At 44.0% G+C, this 27,229-nt stretch overlaps 1 protein-coding gene across 1 annotated transcript in view; it reads right to left on the minus strand.

The window, feature by feature from the left end:
* Positions 1-27,229, minus strand: part of LOC124034328 (engulfment and cell motility protein 3-like) — a 109,500-nt gene that overhangs the window by 21,571 nt on the left and 60,700 nt on the right. The window contains exons 5-15 of the mRNA XM_046347377.1: positions 12,492-12,542; positions 12,141-12,310; positions 11,240-11,339; positions 10,748-10,899; positions 10,418-10,496; positions 8,000-8,050; positions 7,684-7,806; positions 7,353-7,475; positions 7,062-7,166; positions 6,771-6,879; positions 1,043-1,179 (exon numbers count right to left, since the gene is read on the minus strand). Coding sequence (XP_046203333.1) covers positions 1,043-1,179; positions 6,771-6,879; positions 7,062-7,166; positions 7,353-7,475; positions 7,684-7,806; positions 8,000-8,050; positions 10,418-10,496; positions 10,748-10,899; positions 11,240-11,339; positions 12,141-12,310; positions 12,492-12,542 — 1,200 coding nt within the window. The remainder of the gene's footprint in view (positions 1-1,042; positions 1,180-6,770; positions 6,880-7,061; positions 7,167-7,352; positions 7,476-7,683; positions 7,807-7,999; positions 8,051-10,417; positions 10,497-10,747; positions 10,900-11,239; positions 11,340-12,140; positions 12,311-12,491; positions 12,543-27,229) is intronic.

The raw sequence follows: 27,229 nt of genomic DNA on the forward strand, positions 1-27,229 counted from the left end.
AAATCCAGGTAATTAAAAAAATTAAAATGGAACTTTTCAGAGAAATTAGTCATTGAAGTCACTTGTATTATTTACCATAAAGTAGAGTGAAGGTATCAGGTTTTGACCACTAGATGCCACAGTTCGTGCTATACTTTGGGTAGAAAACCAATAGATTTGGCTCATTATGAAAATATATTTTGTGGTCATCCTCTTAATTCAAGCTAGTCCTCTATGAAAGCAAATCAGTTTGGCATTCTTTTACGCTTAATCTTTGGCTAGGAAATGTCAGACGTTGGGTACTATATTTGTTGAATATGATCTGAATCCTATAAATTAAAATGGCCCATTTGGGTGCAATCAATTAGCTTCATTTCTCATATATAAAATAACATTTCAACAAAATAATGTTTCAGGAATGACAATCTTACCTGTTTCTAACTACAGAAACAATTTAAGAACAATCTGAGATTGTGGGTGTCATGGCTTGCTCAAATGACATGGAATGACTCCTTTGTAAAACATGGCCCTGTTGTGAGGCTGTTTTGTTGTTGTTGAGTGTTCTTGAATGGTTCTGTCTGAGGGAGCCCAGTGCAGTTAGTATTAGAAAGGAGATGGCCATCACCTAGGGATGGTTATTGGGAAATAAAAACGCTTCAAAGGCTATAGCTCTATATCCGTGTCTACCATCTAGACGTTGACTAATCAATGTTCCGTTCTAACATTTCCGTCTGACTAATATACCCCAGTGGGTTGCCTGTCACTGTCCTGTATACTGTTCTTGGATACTGTAGTGGCTTATGGTGGCTCATAGGACACAGAACGCTTGTTATTGTTTTCAGTGTAGTGTATGCAGTCAAATAGACAGTGTCCACTCCAGAAGCCATGGACTGCTTTGAAGTTAGATTTTCTAAATTAGATTACTGCTTTGCCACACAAATTATTACTATCTAAGAAGCGGTTGCTTGTACTCATAGATGAAAGTTAGATATGGGGAAAGAGTGAGAAAAAAGTTGCTGTGAGACACAGACAGGTGTATGATGGGTAACACAGGCTGTGTTACCTTGTCAAAGTCCTCCTGCGTGGCTCTCATCTCCTTCCAGGTCTTGTTGATCAGCTGGATGCAAACGCAGAAAAGCTCCTCTAGCAGCCGGTCCTGAGAGAAGAAGATGGGGTGGTAGTTTGAACCAGTCTCTGAGGCTAGGGGAGAGAGAGCGAGAGGAACAATATGAGACCTTTAAGAAACGTTCATTTTAGTTTTTTGTTGCAAAATGTTTTTAAATGTTTTCCGTTGCAAACCCTAATGAACACAACCCTGTATCAGCGTACCTTTATAGAGCTACACATAGCTTCAGTATATTCATTTACATTACATTACATTTAAGTCATTTAGCAGACGCTCTTATCCAGAGCGACTTACAAAAGACATACTGTATACTGTACACATATACATATACATAAGGGTTTTTCTTTATTCTTACTATTTTCTACATTGTAGAATAATAGTGAAGACATCAAAACTATGAAATAGCACATATGGAATCATGTAGTAATCAGAAAAGTGTTAAACAAATCAAAACATATTTTATATTCTTCAAAGTAGCCCCCCTTTGGCTTGATGAAAGCTTTGCACACTCTTGGCATTCTCTCAACCACATTCATGAGGTCGTCACCTGGAATGCATTTCAATTAACAGGTGTGCCTTGTTAACCTTTTTGGGATAGAGGGCAGCATTTTCACTTTTGGATGAATAGCATGTCCATAGTGAACTGCCTCCTACTCTGTCCCAGATGATAATATATGCATATTATTATTATTATTGGATAGAAAACACTCTAAAGTTTCTAAAACTCTTTGTATGATGTCTGTGAGTATAACAGAACTCAAATGGCAGGCGAAAACCTGAGAAAAATCCAACCAGGAAGTGGGATATCTGAGGGTTGTAGTTTTTCAAAGCTTGGCCTACCGAATACACAGTGTCTATGGAGTCAAGTTGCACTTCCTACGGCTTCCACTAGACGTCAACCATCTTTAGAAACTGGTTTGAGGATTCTGCGATAAAGGACGGGCTCATGAGACCTGTATGAGTCAGTGGTCTGGCAGAGTATCTCAGGCTCGTGACGTGCGCTCCCGACAGAGTTAGCTCTTGTCCCAGTGCTTTTCTTCAGACATAGGAATTCTCCGGTTGGAAGCTTATGGACGTTTTATGTTAAAAACATCCTAAAGATTGATTCCATACATCATTTGACTTGTTTCTATGACCTGTAACGGAACTTTTCGAGTTTTTGGCTGGACGAAGTGCTCGCGCCTCATGAAGATGGATTACTGGGCTGAACACGCTACCAACAAGTGGCTATTTGGACATAAATGATGTACTTTATTAAACTTTATGGAACAAATCAGTCATTTATTGTCGAACTGGGATTCCTGGGAGTGCCTTAGGATGAAGATCATCAAAGGTAAGTGAATATTTATAGTGTTATTTATAACTTCTGTTGACTCCAAAATGGCGGATATTTCTCTAGCTGGATTGGGCTCTAAGCGCCGTTCTCAGATTATGCTTTTTCCATAAAGTTTTTGGGAAATATGACACAGCGGTTGCATTAAGGAGAAGTCTATCTTTAATTATATGAATAACAGCTGTATCTTTTATCAATGTTTATTATAAGTATTTCTGCAAAATCACCGGATGTTTTGGAATCAAAACATTACTGCACGTAACGCGCCAATGTAAACTGAGATTTTTGGATATAAATATGCACATTATCGAACAAAACATACATGTATTGTGTAACATGATGTCCTATGAGTGTCATCTGATGAAGATCATCAAAGGTTTGTGATTCATTTTATCTATATTTCTGCTTTTATGACTATCTTTGGCTGGGAAAATGGCTGTGTTTTTTTGACTTGGCTATGACCTAACATAATCATATGTTGTGCTTTCACAGTATAGCATTTTTTTAATCGGACACGATGCGTAGATTAACAAGATGTTTATCTTTCATTTGCTGTATTGGACTTGTTAATGTGTGAAAGTTATATATTTCAAAAATATATTTTTGAATTTCTCGCACTGCCTTTCGAGCGGAATGTTGTCGAGGGGTTCTGCTAGTGGAACGCCTGCGCTAGAAAGGTTAAAAGTTCAAAAGTGGAATTTATTTCCTTCTTAATACGTTTGAGCCAGTCAGTTGTGACAAGCTAGGGGTGGTATACAGAAGATATCCCTATTTGGTAAAAGACCAAGTACATATTATGGCAAGAACAGCTCAAATAATCAATGAAAGTGCAGTCGCAAAAACCATCAAGTGCTATGATGAAACTGGCTCTCATGAGGACCGCCACAAGAATGGAAGACCCAGTGTTACCTATGCTGCAGAGGATAAATTCATTACAGTCACCAACATCAAAAATTGCAGCCCAAATAAATGCTTCAGAGTTCAAGTAACAGACACATCTCCACATCAACTGTTCAGAGGAGACTGTGTGAATCAAGCCTTCATTCAACACTCTACTAAAGGACAACAACAAGAAGAAGAGACGTGCTTCGGCCAAGAAACACGAGCAATGGAAAATATTTTAACCTTTATTTAACTAGGCAAGTCAGTTAATTAAGAACAAATTCTTAATTACAATGAGGGACTACTCCGGCCTACTCACAATGAGGGCCTACTCATCTGTCCTTTGGTCTGATGAGTCCGAATTTGAGATTTTTGATTCGAACCATTTGTGAGTCGCAGAGTAGGTGGTTCCCACCATGAAGCATTGGAGGAGTAGGTGTGATGGTGTGGGGGTGCTTTGCTGGCAATCCTAAAGATTGATTCTATACATTGTTTGACATGTTTCTATGGACTGTAACAGAAATATTTGACTTTTCATCTGCTCGCGCCTCATGAATTTGGATTACTGGGCTAAACGCGTGAACAAAAAGGAGGTATTTGGACATAAATTATGGACTTTATCGAACAAATCAAACATTTAGTGTGGAACTGGGATTCCTGGGAGTGCATTCTGATGAAGATCATCAAAGATAAGTTAATATTTATAATGCTATTTCTGACTTTGTTGACTCCACAACATGGTGGATATCTGTATGGCTTGCTTTGTTGTCTGAGCGCTGTACTCAGATTATTGCATGGTGTGCTTTTTCGGTAAAGCTTTTTTGAAATCTGTCACAGTGGTTGCATTAACCTCTTAAGCCTAGCCCTGTTTACTGCCCCTAATGGAGGAATTGGGTACCCATATAAAACAGGATAAATTTTTGTCAAAAGTTGCTAATATATGCATATAAAAAATATTATCGAATAGAAAACACTCTAAAGCTTCTAAAACCGTTTAAATTTTGTCTCTATGTAAAGCAGAAGTCTCAGGGCATGCATTCTCCCAAAATCTCTCTTGTCATGGAAAAAGTTGGCCCAACTTTGATGTCATCTTAAACGCCTTCCCAAACAACTACCGCTCTGGGAACCGTTCCTACGTGTTCAGCGCGAAGCCTGCTTTCAATGGGGCTTCTCATTGTGTGAATCGCGCTCTCACGAGACGTTGAGCATGCCGAAAGGTCTCGGTCACGCGAAAAAAAAGTGTACGTTTATGCGCGCTCTGCTCCCGCTCTCTCTTTTCTTCAGGATCAATTACAAGACGTGTGTGTTTCGCTTCGTCCTCACAATTGCTGTACACCTTTATAACATGTTAAAGCTTAATTATGAATATAGTTTGACAAGTTTACTCGACATATAATATATAATTTCGACGTTTTGGTGAGCATCCACTTGAATTTTGCCTACATTTCGACCGAAAAGTGTCTATTTTGAGAACCGAAAGACGCAGACTTGAAAACTAAACGCTGTTTTGGTAAGTATAATCCCTTCCAGGTCTTTTGATGGAAGAACAGCAAAGGTAAGGGAATATCTATGTGTTAATTTTGGGTTTCTGTCGACTCCAAGATAGAGGAGGCATAATGATACATTTGGAGCGCCGACTCCTAGTATAGCCTAGTAAACGCAAACTGTAACGTTAAAAATAAATGTAACACAGCGTTTGCATTTAGAAGAAGTAATATGCCAAGAAGTGTATCTTCCTATACATATGTAAAACATGCATATTTAGTCAAAGTTTATGATGTGTATTCCTTGTCCTGACATTTTAGTAGCATTTTTTGAACGATGCGTCATTGTAAACAGAGATTTATGGATATATATTGCAGATTATTGAAAAAAAAATGAATGTACTGTGTAACATGTTATATTACTGTCATCTGATGAAGATTTCAAAAGGTTAGTGAAATTATTTTTTTTTAAATCCTGCGTTTGTTGATTGCATATTTTTTTCTACTTGGCTACGCTAATGAGCTATGTCTGCGGTGGTGGTTTGACATAAATATGTGCTATGTTTTCGCCGTAAAACATTTTAGAAATCTGACTTGTTGCCTGGATTCACAACGAGTGTAGCTTTAATTCAATACCCTGCATGTGTATTTTAATGAACGTTTGAGTTTTAACTAATACTATTAGCATTTAGCGTAGCGCATTTGCATTTCCAGAGCTCTAGATGGGACGCCTGCGTGCCAGGTAGAAGCAAGAGGTTAAGGAGACGTGGATCTAAAATGCTACACATAACACTTGTATCTTTTAGCAATGTTTATTATGAGTATTTCTGTAAATTGATGTGGCTCTCTGCAAAATCACCGGATGTTTTGGAACTGCTGAACGTAACGCGCCAATGTAAACTGAGATTTTTTGATATAAATATGAACTTTATCAAACAAAACATACATGTATTGTGTAACATGAAGTCCTATGAGTGTCATCTGATGAAGATCATCAAAGGTTAGTGATTAATTTTATCTCTATTTCTGCTTTTTATGACTCCTCTCTTTGGCTGGAAAAATGGCTGTGTTTTTCTGTGACTAGGTACTGACCTAACATAATCATTTGGTGTGCTTTTGTCATAAAGCCTTTTTGAAAACAGACACTGTGGCTGGATATACAACAAGTTTATATTTAAAATGGTGTGAAATACTTGTATGTTTGAGGAATTTGAATTATGGGATTTCTGTTGTTTTGAATTTGGCGCCCTGCACTTTCACTGGCTGTTGTTGAGGTGGGACGCTACCGTCCCGAATATCCCAGAGAGGTTAACAATTAGTTACCCTACACACGTCCAGACTGTGTAAGGGCTAGTTGACCAAGAAGGAGAGTGATGGAGTGCCGCATCAGATGACCTGTCTCCACAATGACCCGACCTCAACTCAATTGAGATGTTTTGGGATGAGTTGGAGTGAAGGAAAAGCAGCCAACAAGTGCTCAGCATATGTGGGAACTCCTTCAAGACTGTTGGAAAAGCATTCCAGGTGAAGCTGGTTGAGAGAATGCCAAGAGTGTACATTCTGTCATCAAGGCAAATGGTGGCTACTTTGAAGAATATAAAATACAAAATATATTTTGATTTGTTTAACACTTTTTTTGTTTACTACATAATTCCATATGTGTTATTTCATAGTTTTGATGTCATCACTATTATTCTTCAATGTAGAAAATAGTACAAATAAAGAAAAACCCTTGAATGAGTATGTGTGTCCAAATTCATGACTGGTACTGTATGTTTCCAGTACAGACCCAATGCACCCATACACAGACGTATCCATACTGTGTGAACTCACACCAGCATGTAGACACTAACAGCTGAAAGTCATAAGAGGAAACATGCCTGACATCAGTGGGGAAAAAGCCAGACCTTGCTTAACCTGTCTTAAATACATGTAGGCCTACATGTACGAGCTCAGGTTGACTTACGGGGCTCTCCGATGCGTAGGATCTCACACAAGATTAGAGTCAGCTGGATGCTGCTGCGGGCGAATGGACACTCGTGCTTATCCTCCCTACTGCTGTTTTCTAGAACAAACTGAGAGAAAGAGACAGACAGAGAGAGAGAGAGACAGAGAGAGAAATAAAACGAGAGAGAAATATATAGTCAGAGGATGACAAATACTTAACCCTCTCCCAAACAAAAACCCACGATTGTCCCTTTAACTCCCTCCGCCCTCTGTTTCTCCCCGTTCTTCCCTTTCCCCTCCCTCTGCTCACCCTGCTGTAGGCATCGGGGTAGCGGGAGGCGAAGTAGGCCATGGTGTCCAGAGCCAGCAGGCCAGGAGGGGCCCGCAGCAGGTCCTGACCTGGGTTACTGTTGTTCTTTAGAGAGAGAAGACAGAACAGGAATTAAACACACTCTGTATGGAGGGAGACAATGGTTTGGATAGACAAGAGCAAGACTCAGAGAAGTTTATTAATATGTACAGTATATGCAGGACACACAGAGGCCGAATGAGAGTGACTGATTGAGGTGGTGGTAAGTAGAATCCCATAGAGTAGACTCACAGAGAAGCCCAGCTTCTTGAACTCCTTGGCACAGAGAGAGCGCCGTCGCTCATGACTCAAGCTGTTCTCACTCTCCGTCTCGAAGGCTGCCTGCCGCAGGCCGTGTAGAATCTCCCTCTGGTCCTGTGGGAGGAGAGGGAGGAAGGGGAAGGATGGAAAGATAACTGTAGATAGACACAATGGTCCAATATAAGGGAGTATGGTACAATATGACTAAGTGGATTTCAAGGATACTTAGTAAGCACTAGTCAGCACTCTCTCCTGGGGTGCGAAGAGGCAGTGGTTTCCAGGTGTGGGAGGGGTCAGAAGTCAGGGAGGTCATCTATCTCACCTGGTTGTAGGAGTCCAGGGGCATCCTCATGCGAGGCTCCAGGTGGTTCAGAGTGACAGACTGGAGGACATACAGGTAGTGGGCCATCTCATCCCCCACGGAGGCAGAACTATGGATAATGTTCTGTGGGTCACAACAAACCATGAGACATAGGTTCAAGACAGTAGAGTATTTACTATGGATAAAATGACTGGAAGACCAAAAAATTGCTACATTTAATGAAAGACAATTGCATTTCCCCAATTTGACATTCTACTGGATGCAATGACAGTAAGGTGTCCTTGTACCTCAATCTTGAACATTCAAGATGGTTTACCTTATAGATGTACTGTCGAAGATTCTTCATTCCTAAGAAGGCAAACAGCTCCTGAAAACCAATATCATGTGTGTCATCACCAAATAACTACCACTGGCTATATCAGTTATTACTGAAATGCAGTGACACTACTTCCCCATAAGTAGGCGGTAAAAGCGATACAGTCACAAATCAGGTCAGGACTCTGCCACCAGTAATGGTCACATAAATCTGAACAAAACCCTTTGTTTTGAACAGACTCACTCAGGCTGGTTAAACTGATTAACTCGTACCTCCCTCTGGAAAACAGAGCAGGCGAGGGAGAGAAGAAAGAAAGAGACAGATAGAGAGTGGGAGTCAGAGAGAGAGACAGAGAGAGCAATACACAGAGAGAAAGAGAGAGTGAGTGAGAGAGAGAGAGAGAGAGAGAGAGAGAGAGAGAGAGAGAGAGAGAGAGAGAGAGAGAGAGAGAGAGAGAGAGAGAGAGAGACAGACAGACAGACAGACAGACAGACAGACAGACAGACAGACAGACAGACAGACAGACAGACAGACAGACAGACAGACAGGCAGAGAGAGAGACAGGCAGAGAGAGACAGAGAGACAGTGAGAGAGAGACAGTGAGAGAGAGACAGTGAGAGAGAGAGAGAGAGAGAGAGAGAGAGAGAGAGAGAGAGAGAGAGAGAGAGAGAGAGAGAGAGAGAGAGAGAGAGAGAGAGAGAGAGAGAGAGAGAGAGAGAGAGAGAGACGGACGGACGGACGGACGGACAGACGGACAGACGGACAGACAGACAGACAGACAGACAGACAGACAGACAGACAGACAGACAGACAGACAGACAGACAGACAGACAGACAGACAGACAGACAGACAGACAGACAGACAGACAGACAGACAGACAGACAGACAGAGACAGAGACAGAGACAGTGAGAGAGAGAGAGACAGAGACAAACAGTGAGAGAGAGAGAGAGAGAGAGAGAGAGAGAGAGAGAGAGAGAGAGAGAGAGAGAGAGAGAGAGAGAGAGAGCAATACACAGAGAGAGAGCGAGAGAGAGAGCGAGAGAGAGAGTGATACACAGAGAAGACAGAGCGATACACAGAGAAGAGACAGAGAGAGAGAGCGATACACAGAGAAGAGACAGAGAGAGAGAGCGATACACAGAGAGCGAGAGAGAGAGAGAGAGAGAGAGAGAGAGAGAGAGAGAGAGAGAGAGAGAGAGAGAGAGACAGAGACAGAGACAGAGACAGAGACAGAGACAGAGACAGAGACAGAGACAGAGACAGAGACAGAGACAGAGAGAGAAAGCAGGGCATTCTACGCCATTAAAAAACAAATTCAAATTGAAATACCTAATCGAATGTGTCATTGAACCAATTGCACTTTATGGCAGCGAGGAGTGCGGGCCACTTGAAAAACAAGATTTCACCCAATGGGACAAACCCCCCATTGAAACCCTGCATTCCGAGTTCTGTAAGATTCTCCTACATGTCCAGAAGAAAACTACAAACAATGCATGTAGGGCAAAATTAAGCCAATATCCACTAATAATAAAAACTTTTTAAAAAGCAATTAAGTTTTGGAAACATCTCAAATACAGTGATCCCCTCTCATATCATTACCACACCCTTCAATACCAAGAGCTGAGCAAAGAAAAGAGTCCCCTCATCCAGCTGGTCCTGGGGCTGAGTTCACAAACCTGTTCTACTAACACACTCAAGCCCCTACTAACACACTGAAGCATCAGGACCAGAACATCCAATCAATCAGATCAAACCAAATTACAACACAGTCAAAACAAAACTACATTACCTATTGGGAAATGCAAACACAAGCACAAAGCAAAATGCAGTGCTATCTGGCCCTAAATCGACAGTACACCATGGCAAACTATGCAACCATGGTTAGTGATCAAAACCTTGGAAAAACCTTGAGAAAGTACAGGCTCAGTGAGCAGAGCCTTGCCATTGAGAAGGGTAGACACAGGAAAACATGGCTCCCTGTAGAGGAAAGGCTGTGCAACCACTGCACCACAGCAGAACCCAAGACAGAGATGCAATTCCTGACAAAAACCTGTATTCAAGGTTACAAAGACCTCTCTGATGAGGATAGGCTATCTGTCCTGTTGGGGCAGAACGCAGAGAGCTGTGGGATGGCAGCACACTACATTGCTGCTTGCCATAAGATGAGGGACAGTGTCTGACAAACCAACCAACCAACCTGCACATGTCCTCTATGTTTATTGTTATTGTCCAATGTCTGGTTATTTTGACCCTTGGTTATTGTTGTTACTGTTGTCCCGTTGAGAATATTGATTATTATTATTAATTATGTTAATATTGTACATCTCCAAAGTAAGCAATATGTACATTGTTACACAGCAAAATGAATTAAATTAAATTGAGAGAGAGAGAGAGGGGAAATAGAGACCATTCTTACCTGTCTGTCTGCATCTCCAGCAGTCTGTAGCAGAGCCATGAGGAGGGCCATGGCTTTGGTTTGAATCTGTTGGTTTGTCCTGGAATAAAAGAGAGCGTATGGGTGGGCATAATGAGAGATGGGAGAGAGTAGTATGTGTGTGTATTTCTTAGATGAACTGTAGACTTCAGACCCTGGACAAGCTTATCATTACATTTTCCTGGGGTACATTTAACCGTAATATGATTTAGAGATGAGGGTCTATGTGTGTAATCAGGTATAAGCACACTCATTCATTGGAGGTAATGCAGGTTTTTCCCACAATTCTATCCATGGATGACACACACTTACACCTGCAGATGTGAGAGGAGTCTCTCCAGAGTGACCTCCTGCTTGACCTGCTGGAAGAGGCTGCTGCTGCTCAGCACCATGCTCTCCAGGATGGCCAGGGACACCTGCTGGATGGACGCGTCCAGCACCTTGGCATTGACGAAGTTAGCAATCTGACAGGTACCAGGAAATAGACACAGGATACAGTTAGTATAGAAGAGCACAGATAGCAGAGTAGGATAGTAGTGGGATAGAATGCGATGGGGATATAATAGGTTGAAACTGAGTGCGGAGAGTCAGTCCCATGACTAGTGGTCACCAGAGCTCCTATCAGACATTTCTCATGGTCAAACATTACACACATTAACATTATGGGACGGTTTCCCAGACAAAGATTAAGCCTAGTCCTGGGAACCAACCCTAAATGTCTAATGCCTTACTTTCTTACTCCTGACACATTTGTATTTCTCCTCCTCCACTTAGGTTAAAGAAGCCAATAGTGTAGGAACCTACCTTCTTGATGAAGACAGCAGAGAGATTCTCCCATGATACAATCCCATGATCCATCAACTCCATGAAGCCTGTCAGTGTGTGGGTCATGATCAGAGGGGCCCTAACAGACAATACACACAACTCAGAACAGAATATTACAACTTCAGCAAATACAACATTGACAAAGACAACCACAGACGCCACTGAGTATTTCCACTGATTTGGTTCTATGTGGCGAGATTAGGAGAGACAAGACTATACCAGGCTGAAATGTTTTCTCAGGTTTGGTAGGAATGTGTTTCATGCCTTCCCTGGGATTCAAGTGGTATAATAGAGGTATAATTGATTTGGGACTATAAGACATGTTACATCTTCAAAAGCATGAGGTCAGACTCATATCCTTGGATCTCTCCATCCCATGTTGATTTTGATCAAACTAACCAAATCACTAACTACGCAACACAGCTGCATATTCTTCCTAGCCAATTCTCCATGCCAACTCAATGTTATTCTAGAATTCAACAGACGAACCCAACTACAGCATCCTTGAATTCCTCCACAGTAACTATCCTAACAGTATGAGGGGAAGGCCAGACTCAGCCCATACTTCACCCAGGGACGTGTTCCCACGTGAGGTAATCGTCTCATATCTCTGCAGCAGCATCTATCAAAGCACAGCATTCAACTGCAGCCAGCAGAAATATGCACTACTGCACTGCATTTCCCCCATCCCCCAAAATAACCACACAGTCTGCTAGGAGAACAGGACAGACAGAGAAGCGCTCACTTATGTGAGTCTGCTGTCTCTGCTATATAAGGTTAGTTGAAGAGAGAGTAGAGGGAGACAGAGACACACACAAAGACATAGTGACATTATGAGAGACACATAGACATATAGAGAGATACAGAGAAGGGAACTGACTCGTCAGCGTCCTCTACGATCTTCACCAGCAGAGAGTGGCCATCACGGCTGATAAACTCTTGGGCAAAAGTGACGTCAGTGGACACGCAGGCCAGCTGCTTCAGCGAATCACAGCGCACACCTGAGTCTGAGCTCTGGATGCCCTTGTAGAGGTCCTCGGCACAACGGCCCTACAACACACATAGCATAAAAACACACAGACAGAGGATGGATGAAGTAGATATACCCATTATGTAATACAATTGCAATAGGCCTACATAGCGTGCAGACACACACACACACAGAGCCAAGAGGGGATTATGTAAGGAACAGAGCATGGTTGGTTTGTTAGGCTCTTGTTTGCAAACTCACCGGTGCCTTGGTCAGACGGAGAATGCAGCCATTCTTAATGTCCAGACGGTTCTAGAACATGAAGACCACAGAGCAGACACAATAACAAATATAGTCATACACACAATGATTACTAATTTCACACTCCACTGAGGAACATGTACTGAACAAACATATAAATGCAACATGCAACAATTTCAAAGATTTTACTGAGTTACAGTTCAAATAAGGAAATAAGTCAATTGAAAAAAATTAATTAGCCCCTAATCTATGGATATGTATTTGTTGGTCACAGATAACTCATAACTATATACAGTAGGTCTAGTATAACTATATGCTGTGTGAGAATAACAACTATATACAGTAGGTCTACTATAACCATATACAGTAAGTCTGCTATAACTGTATACAGTAGGTCTGCTATAACTATATACAGTAGGTCTAGTATAACCATATACAGTAGGTCTGCTATAACTGTATACAGTAGGTCTGCTATAACTATATACAGTAGGTCTAGTATAACCATATACAGTAGGTCTGCTATAACTATATACAGTAGGTCTAGTATAACTATATGCTGTGTGAGAATAACAACTATATACAGTAGGTCTACTATAACCATATACAGTAAGTCTGCTATAACTGTATACAGTAGGTCTGCTATAACTATATACAGTAGGTCTAGTATAACCATATACAGTAGGTCTGCTATAACTATATACAGTAGGTCTAGTATAACTATATGCTGTGTGAGAATAACAACTATATACAGTAGGTCTACTATAACCATATACAGTAAGTCTGCTATAACTGTATACAGTAGGTCTGCTATAACTATATACAGTAGGTCTAGTATAACCATATACAGTAGGTCTGCTATAACTATATACAGTAGGTCTAGTATAACGATATACAGTAGGTCTACTATAACCATATACCGTAGGTCTGCTATAACTATATACTGTAGGTCTAGTATAACCATATACAGTAGGTCTGCTATAACTGTATACAGTAGGTCTGCTATAACTATATACAGTAGGTCTAGTATAACCATATACAGTAGGTCTGCTATAACTATATACAGTAGGTCTAGTATAACTATATGCTGTGGGAGAATAACAGCTATATACAGTAGGTCTACTATAACCATATACAGTAGGTCTGCTATAACTATATACAGTAGGTCTGCTATAACTATATACAGTAGGTCTAGTATAACGATATACAGTATGTCTGCTATAACCATATACAGTAGGTCTGCTATAACTATATACAGTAGGTCTGCTATAACTATATACAGTAGGTCTAGTATAACCATATACAGTAGGTCTGCTATAACTATATACAGTAGGTCTGCTATAACTATATGCAGTAGGTCTGCTATAACTATATACAGTAGGTCTAGTATAACTATATGCTGTGGAAGAATAACAACTATATACAGTAGGTCCACTATAACCATATACAGTAGGTCTGCTATAACTATATACAGTAGGTCTAGTATAACCATATACAGTAGGTCTGCTATAACTATATACAGTAGGTCTGCTAAAACTATATACAGTAGGTCTAGTATAACTATATACACTAGGTCTGCTATAACTATATGCTGTGGGAGAATAACAACTATATACAGTAGGTCTACTATAACCATATACAGTAAGTCTGCTATAACTATATACAGTAGGTCTGCTATAACTATATACAGTAGGTCTAGTATAACCATATACAGTAGGTCTACTATAACTATATACAGTAGGTCTGCTATAACTATATACAGAGGTCTGCTATAAGTATATGCAGTAGGTCTACAATAACTATATACAGTAGGTCTAGTATAACGATATACAGTAGGTCTACTATAACCATATACAGTAGGTCTGCTATAACTATATGCAGTAGGTCTGCTATAACACTATACAGTAGGTCTGCTATAACTATATACAGTAGGTCTGCTATAACTACATACAGTATATCTGCTATAACTATACACAGTAGGTCTAGTATAACGATATACAGTAGGTCTACTATAACCATATACAGTAGGTCTGCTATAACTATGTACAGTAGGTCTGCTATAACTATATACAGTAGGTCTAGTATAACCATAAACAGTAGGTCTACTATAACTATATGCAGTAGGTCTACAATAACTATATACAGTAGTTCTAGTATAACGATATACAGTAGGTCTACTATAACCATATACAGTAGGTCTGCTATAACTATATACAGTAGGTCTGCTATAACTATATACAGTAGGTCTAGTATAACTATATGCTGTGGGAGAATAACAACTATATACAGTAGGTCTACTATAACCATATACAGTAGGTCTGCTATAACTATATACAGTAGGTCTGCTATAACTATATACAGTAGGTCTACTATAACCATATACAGTAGGTCTACTATAACCATATACAGTTGGTCTGCTATAACTATATACAGTAGGTCTACTATAACTATATACAATAGGTCTGCTATAACTATATACAGTAGGTCTGCTATAACTACATACAGTATATCTGCTATAACTACATACAGTAGGTCTACTATAACGATATACAGTAGGTCTACTATAACCATATACAGTAGGTCTGCTATAACTATATACAGTAGGTCTACTATAACTATATACAGTAGGTCTGCTATAACTACATAGAGTATATCTGCTATAACTATATACAGTAGGTCTAGTATAACTATATGTTGTGGGAGAATAACAACTATATACAGTAGGTCTAGTATAACGATATACAGTAGGTCTACTATAACCATATACAGTAGGTCTAGTATAACCATATACAGTAGGTCTGCTATAACTATATACAGTAGGTCTGCTATAACTATATACAGTAGGTCTGCTATAACTATATACAGTAGGTCTGCTATAACTATATACAGTAGGTCTGCTATAACCCTATACAGTAGGTCTGCTATAACTACATACAGTATATCTGCTATAACTATATACAGTAGGTCTTCTATAACTAAATACAGTAGGTCTTCTATAACTATATACAGTAGGTATATTATAACTATATACAGTGGGTCTACTATAACTATATACAGTAGGTCTGCTATAACTATATACAGTAGGTCTACTATAACTATATACAGTAGGTCTACTATAACTATATACAGTAGGTCTGCTATAACTATATACAGTGGGTCTATTATAACTACATACAGTAGGTCTGCTATAACTATATACAGTAGGTCTACTATAACTATATATAGTAGGTCTACTATAAATATATACAGTGGGTATATTATAACTATATACAGTGGGTCTACTATAACTATATACAGTAGGTCTGCTATAACTATATACAATAGGTCTACTATAACTATATACAGTAGGTCTACTATAACTATATACAGTGGGTCTGCTATAACTATATACAGTGGGCATTCCATATACAGTAGGTCTGCTATAACTATATACAGTAGGTCTACTATAACAAAATACAGTAGATATACTTAACTATATATAGTAGGCATTCTATATACAGTAGGTCTGTTATAACTACATACAGTAGGTATATTATAGCAATATACAGTATGTCTGCTATAACTATATACAGTAGGTCTGCTATAACTATATGCAGTAGGCATTCTACATAAAGTAGGTCTATTATAACTATATACAGTGGGTCTATCATAACTATATGCAGCAGGTATATAACTAAATACAGTAGGTCTGCTATAACTATATACATATATATATACCCACATAGATATCATCCTAACCAACTTGCCCTCTAAATACACCTCTGCTGTCTTCAACCAAGATCTCAGCGATCACTGCCTCATTGCCTGCATCCGTAATGGGTCAGCGGTCAAACGACCTCCACTCATCACTGTCAAACGCTCCCTGAAACACTTCAGCGAGCAGGCCTTTCTAATCGACCTGGCCGGGGTATCCTGGAAGGATATTGATCTCATCCCGTCAGTAGAGGATGCCTGGATATTCTTTCAAAATGCCTTCCTAACCATCTTAAATAAACATGCCCCATTCAAGAAATTTAGAACCTGGAACAGATATAGCCCTTGGTTCTCCCCAGACCTGACTGCCCTTAACCAACACAAAAACATCCTATGGCGTTCTGCATTAGCATCGAACAGCCCCCGTGATATGCAGCTGTTCAGGGAAGCTAGAAACCATTATACACAGGCAGTTAGAAAAGCCAAGGCTAGCTTTTTCAAGCAGAAATTTGCTTCCTGCAACACTAACTCAAAAAAGTTCTGGGACACTGTAAAGTCCATGGAGAATAAGAACACCTCCTCCCAGCTGCCAACTGCACTGAAGATAGGAAACACTGTCACCACTGATAAATCCACCATAATTGAGATTTTCAATAAGCATTTTTCTACGGCTGGCTATGCTTTCCACCTGGCTACTCCTACCCCGGTCAACAGCACTGTCACGCCTTGGTCATTGTATCTTGTGTTTTTGTTATATGTTTGGGTAGGCCAGGGTGTGACATGGGTTTATATGTTGTATTTCGTATTGGGGTTTGTATTAATTAGGAGTGTATATTAGTAGGGGTGTGTCTAGTTAGGCTTGGCTGCCTGAGGCGATTCCTAATTGGAGTCAGCTGATTCTCGTTGTCTCGGATTGGGAACCGTATTTAGGCAGCCTGAGTGCGCGTTGTATTTCGTGGGCGATTGTACCTGTCTCTGTGTTAGTCACCAGATAGGCTGTATTTAGTTTCACTCGTTTGTTGTTTTCATATTTTCAGTTATTTCATGTACTGCATTAGCTTCATTAAAAGTCATGAGTAACCTACACGCTGCTTTTCGGTCTGACTCTCTTCAAACAGCAGACGAAGATCATTACAGAATCGCCCACCATTCACAGACCGAGCAGCGTGTGAACTGGCAGGATCTAAAGGAGGACGTTATGGAATCGAAAAGGAAAGCACGGTTATACAGAGCGAGAACTGAAGGTAACGGGGGAAAGCGCAAGTATGAGGAGGCAGCACGGCGACGCGGTTGGAAACCGGAAAGTCACCCCAAAAAATGTATTGGGGGGGGGCTTAGGGAGAGTATGGCTGAGTCGGGAGATAAACCTGAGCCAACTCTCCTTGTTCATCGTGAGGAGCCAAGGAGGAGACCTGAACCAGAGCCAGTGTTAGAGGTGAGCGAAGCAGAGACTGTGAAGGAGTTAATGGGGAAAGTGGAGTGGAGAGTAATGAGGGAGTTGCTAGCTTGGTGCTATAGATATAATATTCGTCCGACGGATCGTGTCGGGGATTTAATAGCACCTGAGTTAGCGCTCTATACTCAACCTGAGGTGCGTGTTAGTCAGCTGGTGAAGTTGGTGCCAGCCTCACGCACCAGGCCTCCTGTGCACATCCCTAGCCTTGCACGTCCTGTGCCTACACTGCTCTCAAGATCTCCAGTACGTCTTCACGGTCTAGCCCATCCTGTGCCACCTCCACACACCAGTCCTCCCTGTGCTCACCGTTTGGCTAGAGAGACCGGGCAGGCACCGTGTTATGCTATGGAGCACACAGTGTTTTCAGTGCGGGAGCATAGCCCGGTGAGGCACATACCAGCTCTTCCTATTGGCCGGGCTAGAGTGGGCATCGAGCCAGGTAAGCTTGGGCAGGCTCGGTGCTCAAGAGCTCCAGTGCGCCTGCACGGTCCGGTCTATCCAGAGCCACCTATACACACCAGTCCTCCGGTAGCAGCTCCCCGCACCAGGCTTCCTGTACGTGTCCTCGCGCCAGTACCACCAGTTCCAGCACCACGCACCAGGCCTCCAGTGCGCATCGCCTGTTCAGCACAGCCAGTGCTTTTCTCCAACTCCTGTGCTATCGGAGTCTCCAGCCTGTTCAGCGCAGCCAGAGCCTAACTCCTCTCCTGCGCTGCCGGAGTCTCCTGTCTGTCCAGCGCCACCAGTGCTCCCAGTCGGCCCAGCGCGTCCAAAGCGCCTCGCCTGTTCAGCGCAGCCAGAGCCTTTCTCCTCTCCTGCGCTGCCGGAGTCTCCTGTCTGCCCAGCGCCGCCAGTCGGCCCAGCGTCACCAGTCTGCCAGGATCCGCCAGAAGTGCCAGTCTACCAAGATCTTCTAGATCGGCCAGACAACCTTAATCATCCAGGTCCACCAGCCAGCCAGGATTTACCGGAGCCTACTACCTGCCTGAGCTTCCTCTCAGTACTGAGCTTCCTCTCAGTACTAGGCTCCCTCTCTGTACTGGGCTCCCTCTCTGTACCGAGCTTCCTATCAGTACCGACCTTCCTCTCAGTACTGAGCTTCCTCTCAGTACCGGGCTTCCCCTCAGTACCGGGCTTCCCCTCAGTACCGGGCTTCCCCTCAGTACCGGGCTTCCCCTCAGTACCGGGCTGCTTCGGTCCCGGGCTGCCCCTCTGTCCCGGGCTGCCCCGCTGTCCCGGGCTGCCCCTCTATCCTGAGTTGCCCCTCTATCCTGAGTTGCCCCTCTATCCTGAGTTGCCCCTCTATCCTGAGTTGCCCCTCTATCCCGAGTTGCCCCTCTGTCCCGAGTTGCCCCTCTGTCCCGAGTTGCCCCTCTGTCCCGAGCTGCCCCTCTGTCCCGAGCTGCCCCTCTGTCCCGAGCTGCCCCTCTGTCCCGAGCTGCCCCTCTGTCCCGAGCTGCCCCTCAGTTATGTGGGGATCAGGGTGAGGGCTATTAGGCCATGGTCGGCGGCGAAGGTGGATTATCCTAGGACGTGAAGGGGAAAAACTAGGACATTTATGGAGTGGGGTCCACGTCCCGAGCCAGAACCGCCACCATGGACAGACGCCCACCCGGACCCTCCCTATGCTCTTGAGGTGCGTCCCGGAGTCCGCACCTTAGGGGGGGGTTCTGTCACGCCTTGGTCATTGTATCTTGTGTTTTTGTTATATGTTTGGGTAGGCCAGGGTGTGACATGGGTTTATATGTTGTATTTCGTATTGGGGTTTGTATTAATTAGGAGTGTGTATTAGTAGGGGTGTGTCTAGTTAGGCTTGGCTGCCTGAGGCGATTCCTAATTGGAGTCAGCTGATTCTCGTTGTCTCGGATTGGGAACCGTACTTAGGCAGCCTGAGTGCGCGTTGTATTTCGTGGGCGATTGTACCTGTCTCTGTGTTAGTCACCAGATAGGCTGTATTTAGTTTCACTCGTTTGTTGTTTTCATATTTTCAGTTATTTCATGTACTGCATTAGCTTTATTAAAAGTCATGAGTAACCTACACGCTGCTTTTCGGTCTGACTCTCTTCAAACAGCAGACGAAGATCATTACAAGCACTGCACCCCCAACAGCAACTCGCCCAAGCCTTCCCCATTTCTCCTTCTCCCAAATCCGTTCAGCTGATGTTCTGAAAGAGCTGCAAAATCTGGACCCCTACAAATCAGCCGAGCTAGACAATCTGGACCCTTTCTTTCTAAAAGTATCTGCCGAAATTGTTGCCACCCCTATTACTAGCCTGTTCAACCTCTCTTTCGTGTCGTCTGAGATTCCCAAAGATTGGAAAGCAGCTGCGGTCATCCCCCTCTTCAATCGGGGAGGACACTCTTGACCCAAACTGCTACAGACCTATATCTATCCTACCATGCCTTTCTAAGGTCTTCGAAAGCCAAGTCAACAAACAGATTACCGACCATTTTGAATCTCACCATACCTTCTCTGCTATGCAATCTGGTTTCAGAGCTGGTCATGGGTGCACCTCAGCCACGCTCAAGGTCCTAAACGATATCTTAACTGCCATCGATAAGAAACATTACTGTGCAGCTGTATTCATTGATCTGGCCAAGGCTTTCGACTCTGTCAATCACCACATCCTCATTGGCAGACTCGACAGCCTTGGTTTCTCAAATGATTGCCTCGCCTGGTTCACCAACTACTTCTCTGATAGAGTTCAGTGTGTCAAATCGGAGGGTCTGCTGTCCGGACCTCTGGCAGTCTCTATGGGGGTGCCACAGGGTTCAATTCTTGGACCGACTCTCTTCTCTGTATACATCAATGAGGTCGCTCTTGCTGCTGGTGAGTCTCTGATCCACCTCTACGCAGACGACACCATTCTGTATACTTCTGGCCCTTCTTTGGACACTGTGTTAACAACCCTCCAGGCAAGCTTCAATGCATACAACTCTCCTTCCGTGGCCTCCAATTGCTCAATACAAGTAAAACTAAATGCATAATCTTCAACCGATCGCTACCTGCACCTACCCGCCTGTCCAACATCACTACTCTGGACGGCTCTGACTTAGAATACGTGGACAACTACATATACTTAGGTGTCTGGTTAGACTGTAAACTCTCCTTCCAGACCCATATCAAACATCTCCAATCCAAAGTTAAATCTAGAATTGGCTTCCTATTTCGCAACAAAGCATCCTTCACTCATGCTGCCAAACATACCCTTGTAAAACTGACCATCCTACCAATCCTCGACTTTGGCGATGTCATTTACAAAGTGGCCTCCAATACCCTACTCAGCAAATTGGATGCAGACTATCACAGTGCAATCCATTTTGTCACCAAAGCCCCATATACTACCCACCATTGCGACCTGTACGCTCTCGTTGGCTGGCCCTCGCTTCATACTCGTCGCCAAACCCACTGGCTCCATGTCATCTACAAGACCCTGCTAGGTAAAGTCCCCCCTTATCTCAGCTCGCTGGTCACCATAGCATCTCCCACCTGTAGCACACGCTCCAGCAGGTATATCTCTCTTGTCACCCCCAAAACCAATTATTTCTTTGGCCGCCTCTCCTTCCAGTTCTCTGCTGCCAATGACTGGAATGAACTACAAAAATCTCTGAAACTGGAAACACTTATCTCCCTCACTAGCTTTAAGCACCAACTGTCAGAGCAGCTCACAGATTACTGCACCTGTACATAGCCCACCTATAATTTAGCCCAAACAACTACCTCTTTCCCTACTGTATTTAATTAATTAATTTATTTTGCTCCTTTGCACCCCATTATTTTTATTTATACTTTGCACATTCTTCCATTGCAAATCTACCATTCCAGTGTTTTACTTGCTATATTGTATTTACTTTGCCACCATGGCCTTTTTTTGCCTTTACCTCCCTTCTCACCTCATTTGCTCACATCGTATATAGACTTGTTTATACTGTATTATTGACTGTATGTTTGTTTTACTCCATGTGTAACTCTGTGTCGTCGTATCTGTCGAACTGCTTTGGTTTATCTTGGCCAGGTCGCAATTGTAAATGAGAACTTGTTCTCAACTTGCCTACCTGGTTAAATAAAGGTGAAATAAATAAATAACTATATACAGTGTGTCTGCTATAGCTATATACAGTATGTCTACAAAAATTAGATACAGTAGGTCTACGATAACTATATACAGTAGGTATACTATAACTAAATGCATTAGGCATTTGTCGTGGCTGAATCAGAATTAGTTAGGTAACATTGATAAATAAGATGTTTTATTTAAATAATAACGCTTATGTGAGATATTTGTCATTAGGATGTCTTCTTTTGGATAATACTGTTGGCAGTTTGCAGTTATCCCTTCTCCAGGGCTTAATCACTAGGGGCCCAGAGAGGGGAGAGGTCAGGCTTGTCTTCATATGTGTCACGAATCCCGCTTCCTGAGTCTGTGTTTGCCTGTGTTTCTGTCCTGGAGTGTGTTTCCAGTGTCCTGGAACGCACCCTGTCTGGTTGCCGGGCGAATTAGCTTGTTGGGAGATCAATGTTCACCCGCACCTGTATCCCATCAGTAATCTGCACACCTGTCCTGATCATCACCTCTCTCCTTCAAAAGCTCTGACCTGACATCCATTCCCTGCCGGATCGTTAGCCATGAACAGTATGTTGTGCCATAGTATCAGCCTCAAGTTGGATAGAATTTGTTTTGTTGTTTTTTACGTATTGCTTGCCTTAAACTTACCTCCGTTTGTTCTGTCTTCAGTTACACACCTGGATCATTTACCCCATTCCTGTCTGGTCATCGGAGGATTCCGCTACCCCATTGGATCCACCTATTTACTCCCATCAACTCACCACCGTTGCCCGCTACGCCACCTGGATATATCTACCCATTCACATTCATTTGTAAATAAATACTCACCTTCTTCCTACTCTCCTTGTCCTTGTCTGCTTCTGGGTTCGATTTTGAAAGAATGTGACAGAACGATCCGGCCAGTGATGAACCCAGCAGACCTGGACTCCGTTTGCCATACAATTACCCAGCAGGAGAAGATGTTGGGACAACACAACACGGCGCTACACGAGATAGCGGGTTCAATCCGGAACTTATCGGATAGATTAACGAGTATCCAGGATCAGCTCAGGTTGCCGGCGGATCATCCACCACCTGTTTCACCCATATCACCTGCCGATTCGGGAGCGGGTTCCTTCCGTGAGCGCAAGGTTCCGACACCGGAGAAGTACGAGGGAGATCTGGGAGGATGCCGTTCATTTCTTTTACAGTGTGGGTTAGTTTTTGATCTGCAGACCTACTCTTACGCCACAGATAAGGCTAGGATAGCTTTTGTTATTGAACTGCTGCGTGGTAGAGCTCTGGAATGGGCTTCAGCTGTTTGGGAACGACGGGACACATGCATGACGTCATACCAGGGTTTCACGGCAGATATGAGAAAGCTTTTTGACCATCCAGTCCGAGGTAAGGACGCAGATAAACGTTTGTTCTCTCTTCGCCAAGGAGCTCGCAGTGTGGCAGACTTTGTGATAGAATTCAGGACATTGGCTGTGGAGAGTGGTTGGAATGAGGAATCACTACAAGCGTTTTTTTTTACCAGGGGTTGTCGGAGCAACTCAAGGACGAGCTGATCTCCTATCCAGAGCCTAGTGACCTAGATAGTTTGGTCACCTTAGCTATTCGGGTAGATAATAGAGTCCGAAAGAGAAGGAGGGAGAAGCATTGGTGTCCATCTAATCAATCTGAGACTCGGTTACCATTCGGGTCAGGAAGTGGACCAGAACGGGTTGATCATTTTCCCTCACACGGGATTAGTGGAGGAGTCCTGCCACCAGATCCTGAACCTATGCAAGTGGGGCGGCACGGGTTAACTAAGGACGAGTGCCAACGTAGACGTGAGACCAACAGCTGCCTCTACTGTGGTAGCACGGGACATTACATCTCCGTTTGTCCTCAGCGCCTGTTAAACTGCTCGGCTCGTTAAGTTTGGGAGGTTTGTTAGCGAGCCAGTTTCAACCTCTCAAGAGCCCTGTCAGACCTTGTTTTCCTGCTCATAAATAAGAATCAGAGTTTAGCGATTAACGCTTTCATCGATTCAGGTGCCGATGACAGCTTCATTGATGCCGACTTAGTGGAACAGCTGGGGCTTTCCAAGGAGCAATTACCGGAAGCCATTGAAGCAACCACTCTGAACGGCAGTAGTCTGGCACGGATCACTATGAGGACTGAACCGGTTAAGATGTTGTTGTCGGGGAATCATTCAGAGGTTATTTCTTTTTTTCATTTTGCCTTCCCCCATGTTCCTCTGGTTCTTGGATACCCCTGGCTAAGAGAACACAATCCTTTGTTCGATTGGGTGACTGGTAAGGTAACTAGTTGGAGCATTGAGTGCCATGCTAACTGCCTCAGGACTGCCTGTTCTCATGCTGTCCCAAGTCGGGTCAGTGAGTCTGCTCCTCCTGATTTGTCCCTGGTTCCTGAAACATATCACGAGTTGGGTGAGGTGTTCAGTAAGCAGAAAGCTCAGTCACTTCCTCCCCACCGACCTTATGATTGTACAATTAAGCTGTTCCCTGGAGCTGCCTTTCCCAAGGGACGGTTATACAGTATTTCTCGACCTGAACGGGAAGCCCTGGAGACCTACATAAAGGAGTCTCTTGCTGCAGGTCTCATTCGTCCCTCGTCATCACCCCTGGGAGCTGGATTTTTTTTTTGTGAGTGAGAAGGATGGCTTTCTTCGCCCGTGTATTGATTATCGGGGGTTGAATGATATTATGGTCAAGAACAAGTACCCCTTGCCCTTGATGAGCTCCGCTTTCAATTCTTTACAGGGTGCTACTGTGTTTACGAAGCTTGATCTACGCAATGCGTATCATCTGGTTCGGATCAAAGAGGGGGACGAGTCGTTGACTGGATTCAATACACCTATGGGACATTTTGAGTACCAGGTGATGCCGTTTGGACTTTCCAACGCTCCAGCAGTGTTCCAAAGTTTGGTGAATGACGTGCTGAGGGATATGATCGGTCTGTTTGTGTTCGTTTACCTGGATGACATCCTGATTTTCTCCAAGGAGCTTTCCAGCCACATCCAGCATGTTAAGCAGGTCCTGCAGCGCTTATTGGAGAACCGTCTGTTTGTGAAGGCAGAGAAGTGTGATTTTCACGCCCACACGACATCCTTCCTCGGGTACATCATCTCCAGGGGTGAGATCAAGATGGACCAAGAGAAGGTTCGGGCGGTTCGGGATTGGACCCGGCCCGGTACGAGATTGCAGCTCCAGAGATTCCTGAGATTTGCGAACTTCTATCGGAGGTTTATCCGTGATTACAGCCGGGTCGCCGCCCCTTTAACTGCTCTGACGTCTTACACCAGAATTTTCTGTTGGACTCCTGAGGCAGACCGAGCATTTCTGAACTTGAAGAGCCAATTCAACAACGCGCCGATTCTCTCTCAACCTGACACTTCCCGTCAGTTTGTTGTTGAGGTGGACGCGTCTGATGTGGGGGTGGGCGCCATCCTGTCCCAGCGTAGCTCCACTGACGGTAAACTCCATCCCTGCGCCTTATACTCTTGTCGTCTTTCACCAGCTGAGAGAAACTACGATGTGGGTAACCGGGAGCTTCTCGCTGTGAAGCTTGCCTTGGAGGAGTGGCGTCACTGGTTGGAGGGAGCGGAGCAACCGTTTGTGGTCTGGACTGACCACAAGAATCTGGCTTACGTGCAATCGGCTAAACGTCTCAACTCCCGTCAGGCCAGGTGGGCTTTGTTTTTTGGACGCTTCAATTTTTCCCTGACGTTCCGACCTGGGTCGAAGAACAGCAAAGCGGACGGCTTGTCCCGGATGTTCTCCAAGACTGATGAGAGTGGGGCCAAGACTGAGACGATTCTTCCCCAGAATCTTGTCGTGGGAGCCGTTACATGGAGGATTAAGGAGGATGTGATGGCGGCCCTTCGGACGCAGCCCGGCCCCGGTAACGGTCCACCCGGTCGGTTGTTCGTGCCTGAGTCGGTCCGTTCTGCTGTTCTTCAGTGGTCCTACGCCAGCAAGATAGCTTGTCACCCTGGCGTTGCTCGGACTATGGCGCTACTGAGCAGACGATTTTGGTGGCCTGCCATGGGAGAAGATACCCAGAGGTTTGTTGCCGCATGTCCTGTTTGTGCTCAGAACAAAAGTACCAATCTGCCCAGCTCTGGGCTTCTTCACCCCTTACCTATTCCTCGGCGACCTTGGTCGCATCTGGCCCTGGATTTTGTCACGGGATTACCCCCTTCTGTTGGAAACACGGTCATTCTGACCATTGTGGACAGATTCAGCAAGTTTGCTCATTTTGTCCCTCTCTCCAAGCTTCCATCTGCCACGGAGACGTCCGAGATCCTGGTTAGGGAGGTTTTCAGGGTCCACGGATTGCCCAGTGACATTGTTTCTGACCGTGGTCCTCAGTTTACCTCTGCTGTCTGGAGATCCTTCTGTTTGGCCATTGGAGCTACAGTCAGTCTCACTTCTGGATTTCACCCACAATCTAATGGTCAGGCGGAGAGAGCCAATCAGAAGATGTAGTCCACGCTGCGTTGTCTCGTCTCCTCTGATCCCACCTCTTGGTCATCTCAATTACCCTGGGTCGAGTATGCCCATAATACCCTTCCTTCATCTGCCACTGGGATGTCCCCCATCCAATGTCTGTACGGATACCAAACTCCCTGGTTTCCTTATCAGGAGAGGGATCTTTCGGTTCCTTCTGTCCAGGCCCACATTCGTCGTTGCCACCAGACCTGGCATCGGGCCAGGAAGGTCCTCCTTAGAGTTTCTGACCGGTATCAGATCCAGGCGAATCGTCGCCGTATTCCTGCTCCCGCTTATACCATCGGAGATAAGGTTTGGTTGGCTACACGGGATCTTCCTCTACGGACTGAGTCGAGGAAACTGTCACCAAAGTTCATTGGTCCGTTTGTGGTGGAGAGAATCATTAACCCTGTTGTGGTCCGACTCAAATTGCCGGCAACGCTTCGAGTACACCCCACCTTTCATGTCTCCTGCCTCAAGCCGGTTCTCCTCAGTCCTCTGTTGCCCCCTCCTCCTCGTCCTCCTCCTCCTCGGATGATCGGAGGTGGTCCTGCCTACACGGTGCGCCGCATAATGGATTCCAGACGGCGGGGTCGAGGTTTCCAATATCTCGTGGATTGGGAAGGATATGGTCCAGAGGAGAGGAGTTGGATTCCTCGGCGTCAGATCCTTGATGACGACCTGCTTCGTGACTTCTACCGCCTCCACCCTGGCGCTCCAGGTAGTCCGCCCGGTGGCGTTCGTCGGAGGGGGGGTACTGTCACGAATCCCGCTTCCTGAGTCTGTGTTTGCCTGTGTTTCTGTCCTGGAGTGTGTTTCCGGTGTCCTGGAACGCACCCTGTCTGGTTGCCGGGCGAATTAGCTTGTTGGGAGATCAATGTTCACCCGCACCTGTATCCCATCAATAATCTGCACACCTGTCCTGATCATCACCTCTCCCCTTCAAAAGCTCTGACCTGACATCCATTCCCTGCCGGATCGTTAGCCATGAACAGTATGTTGTGCCATAGTATCAGCCTCAAGTTGGATAGAATTTGTTTTGTT

This window comes from Oncorhynchus gorbuscha, linkage group LG01, assembly GCF_021184085.1.
Source record: "Oncorhynchus gorbuscha isolate QuinsamMale2020 ecotype Even-year linkage group LG01, OgorEven_v1.0, whole genome shotgun sequence".
NCBI lineage: Eukaryota > Metazoa > Chordata > Actinopteri > Salmoniformes > Salmonidae > Oncorhynchus > Oncorhynchus gorbuscha.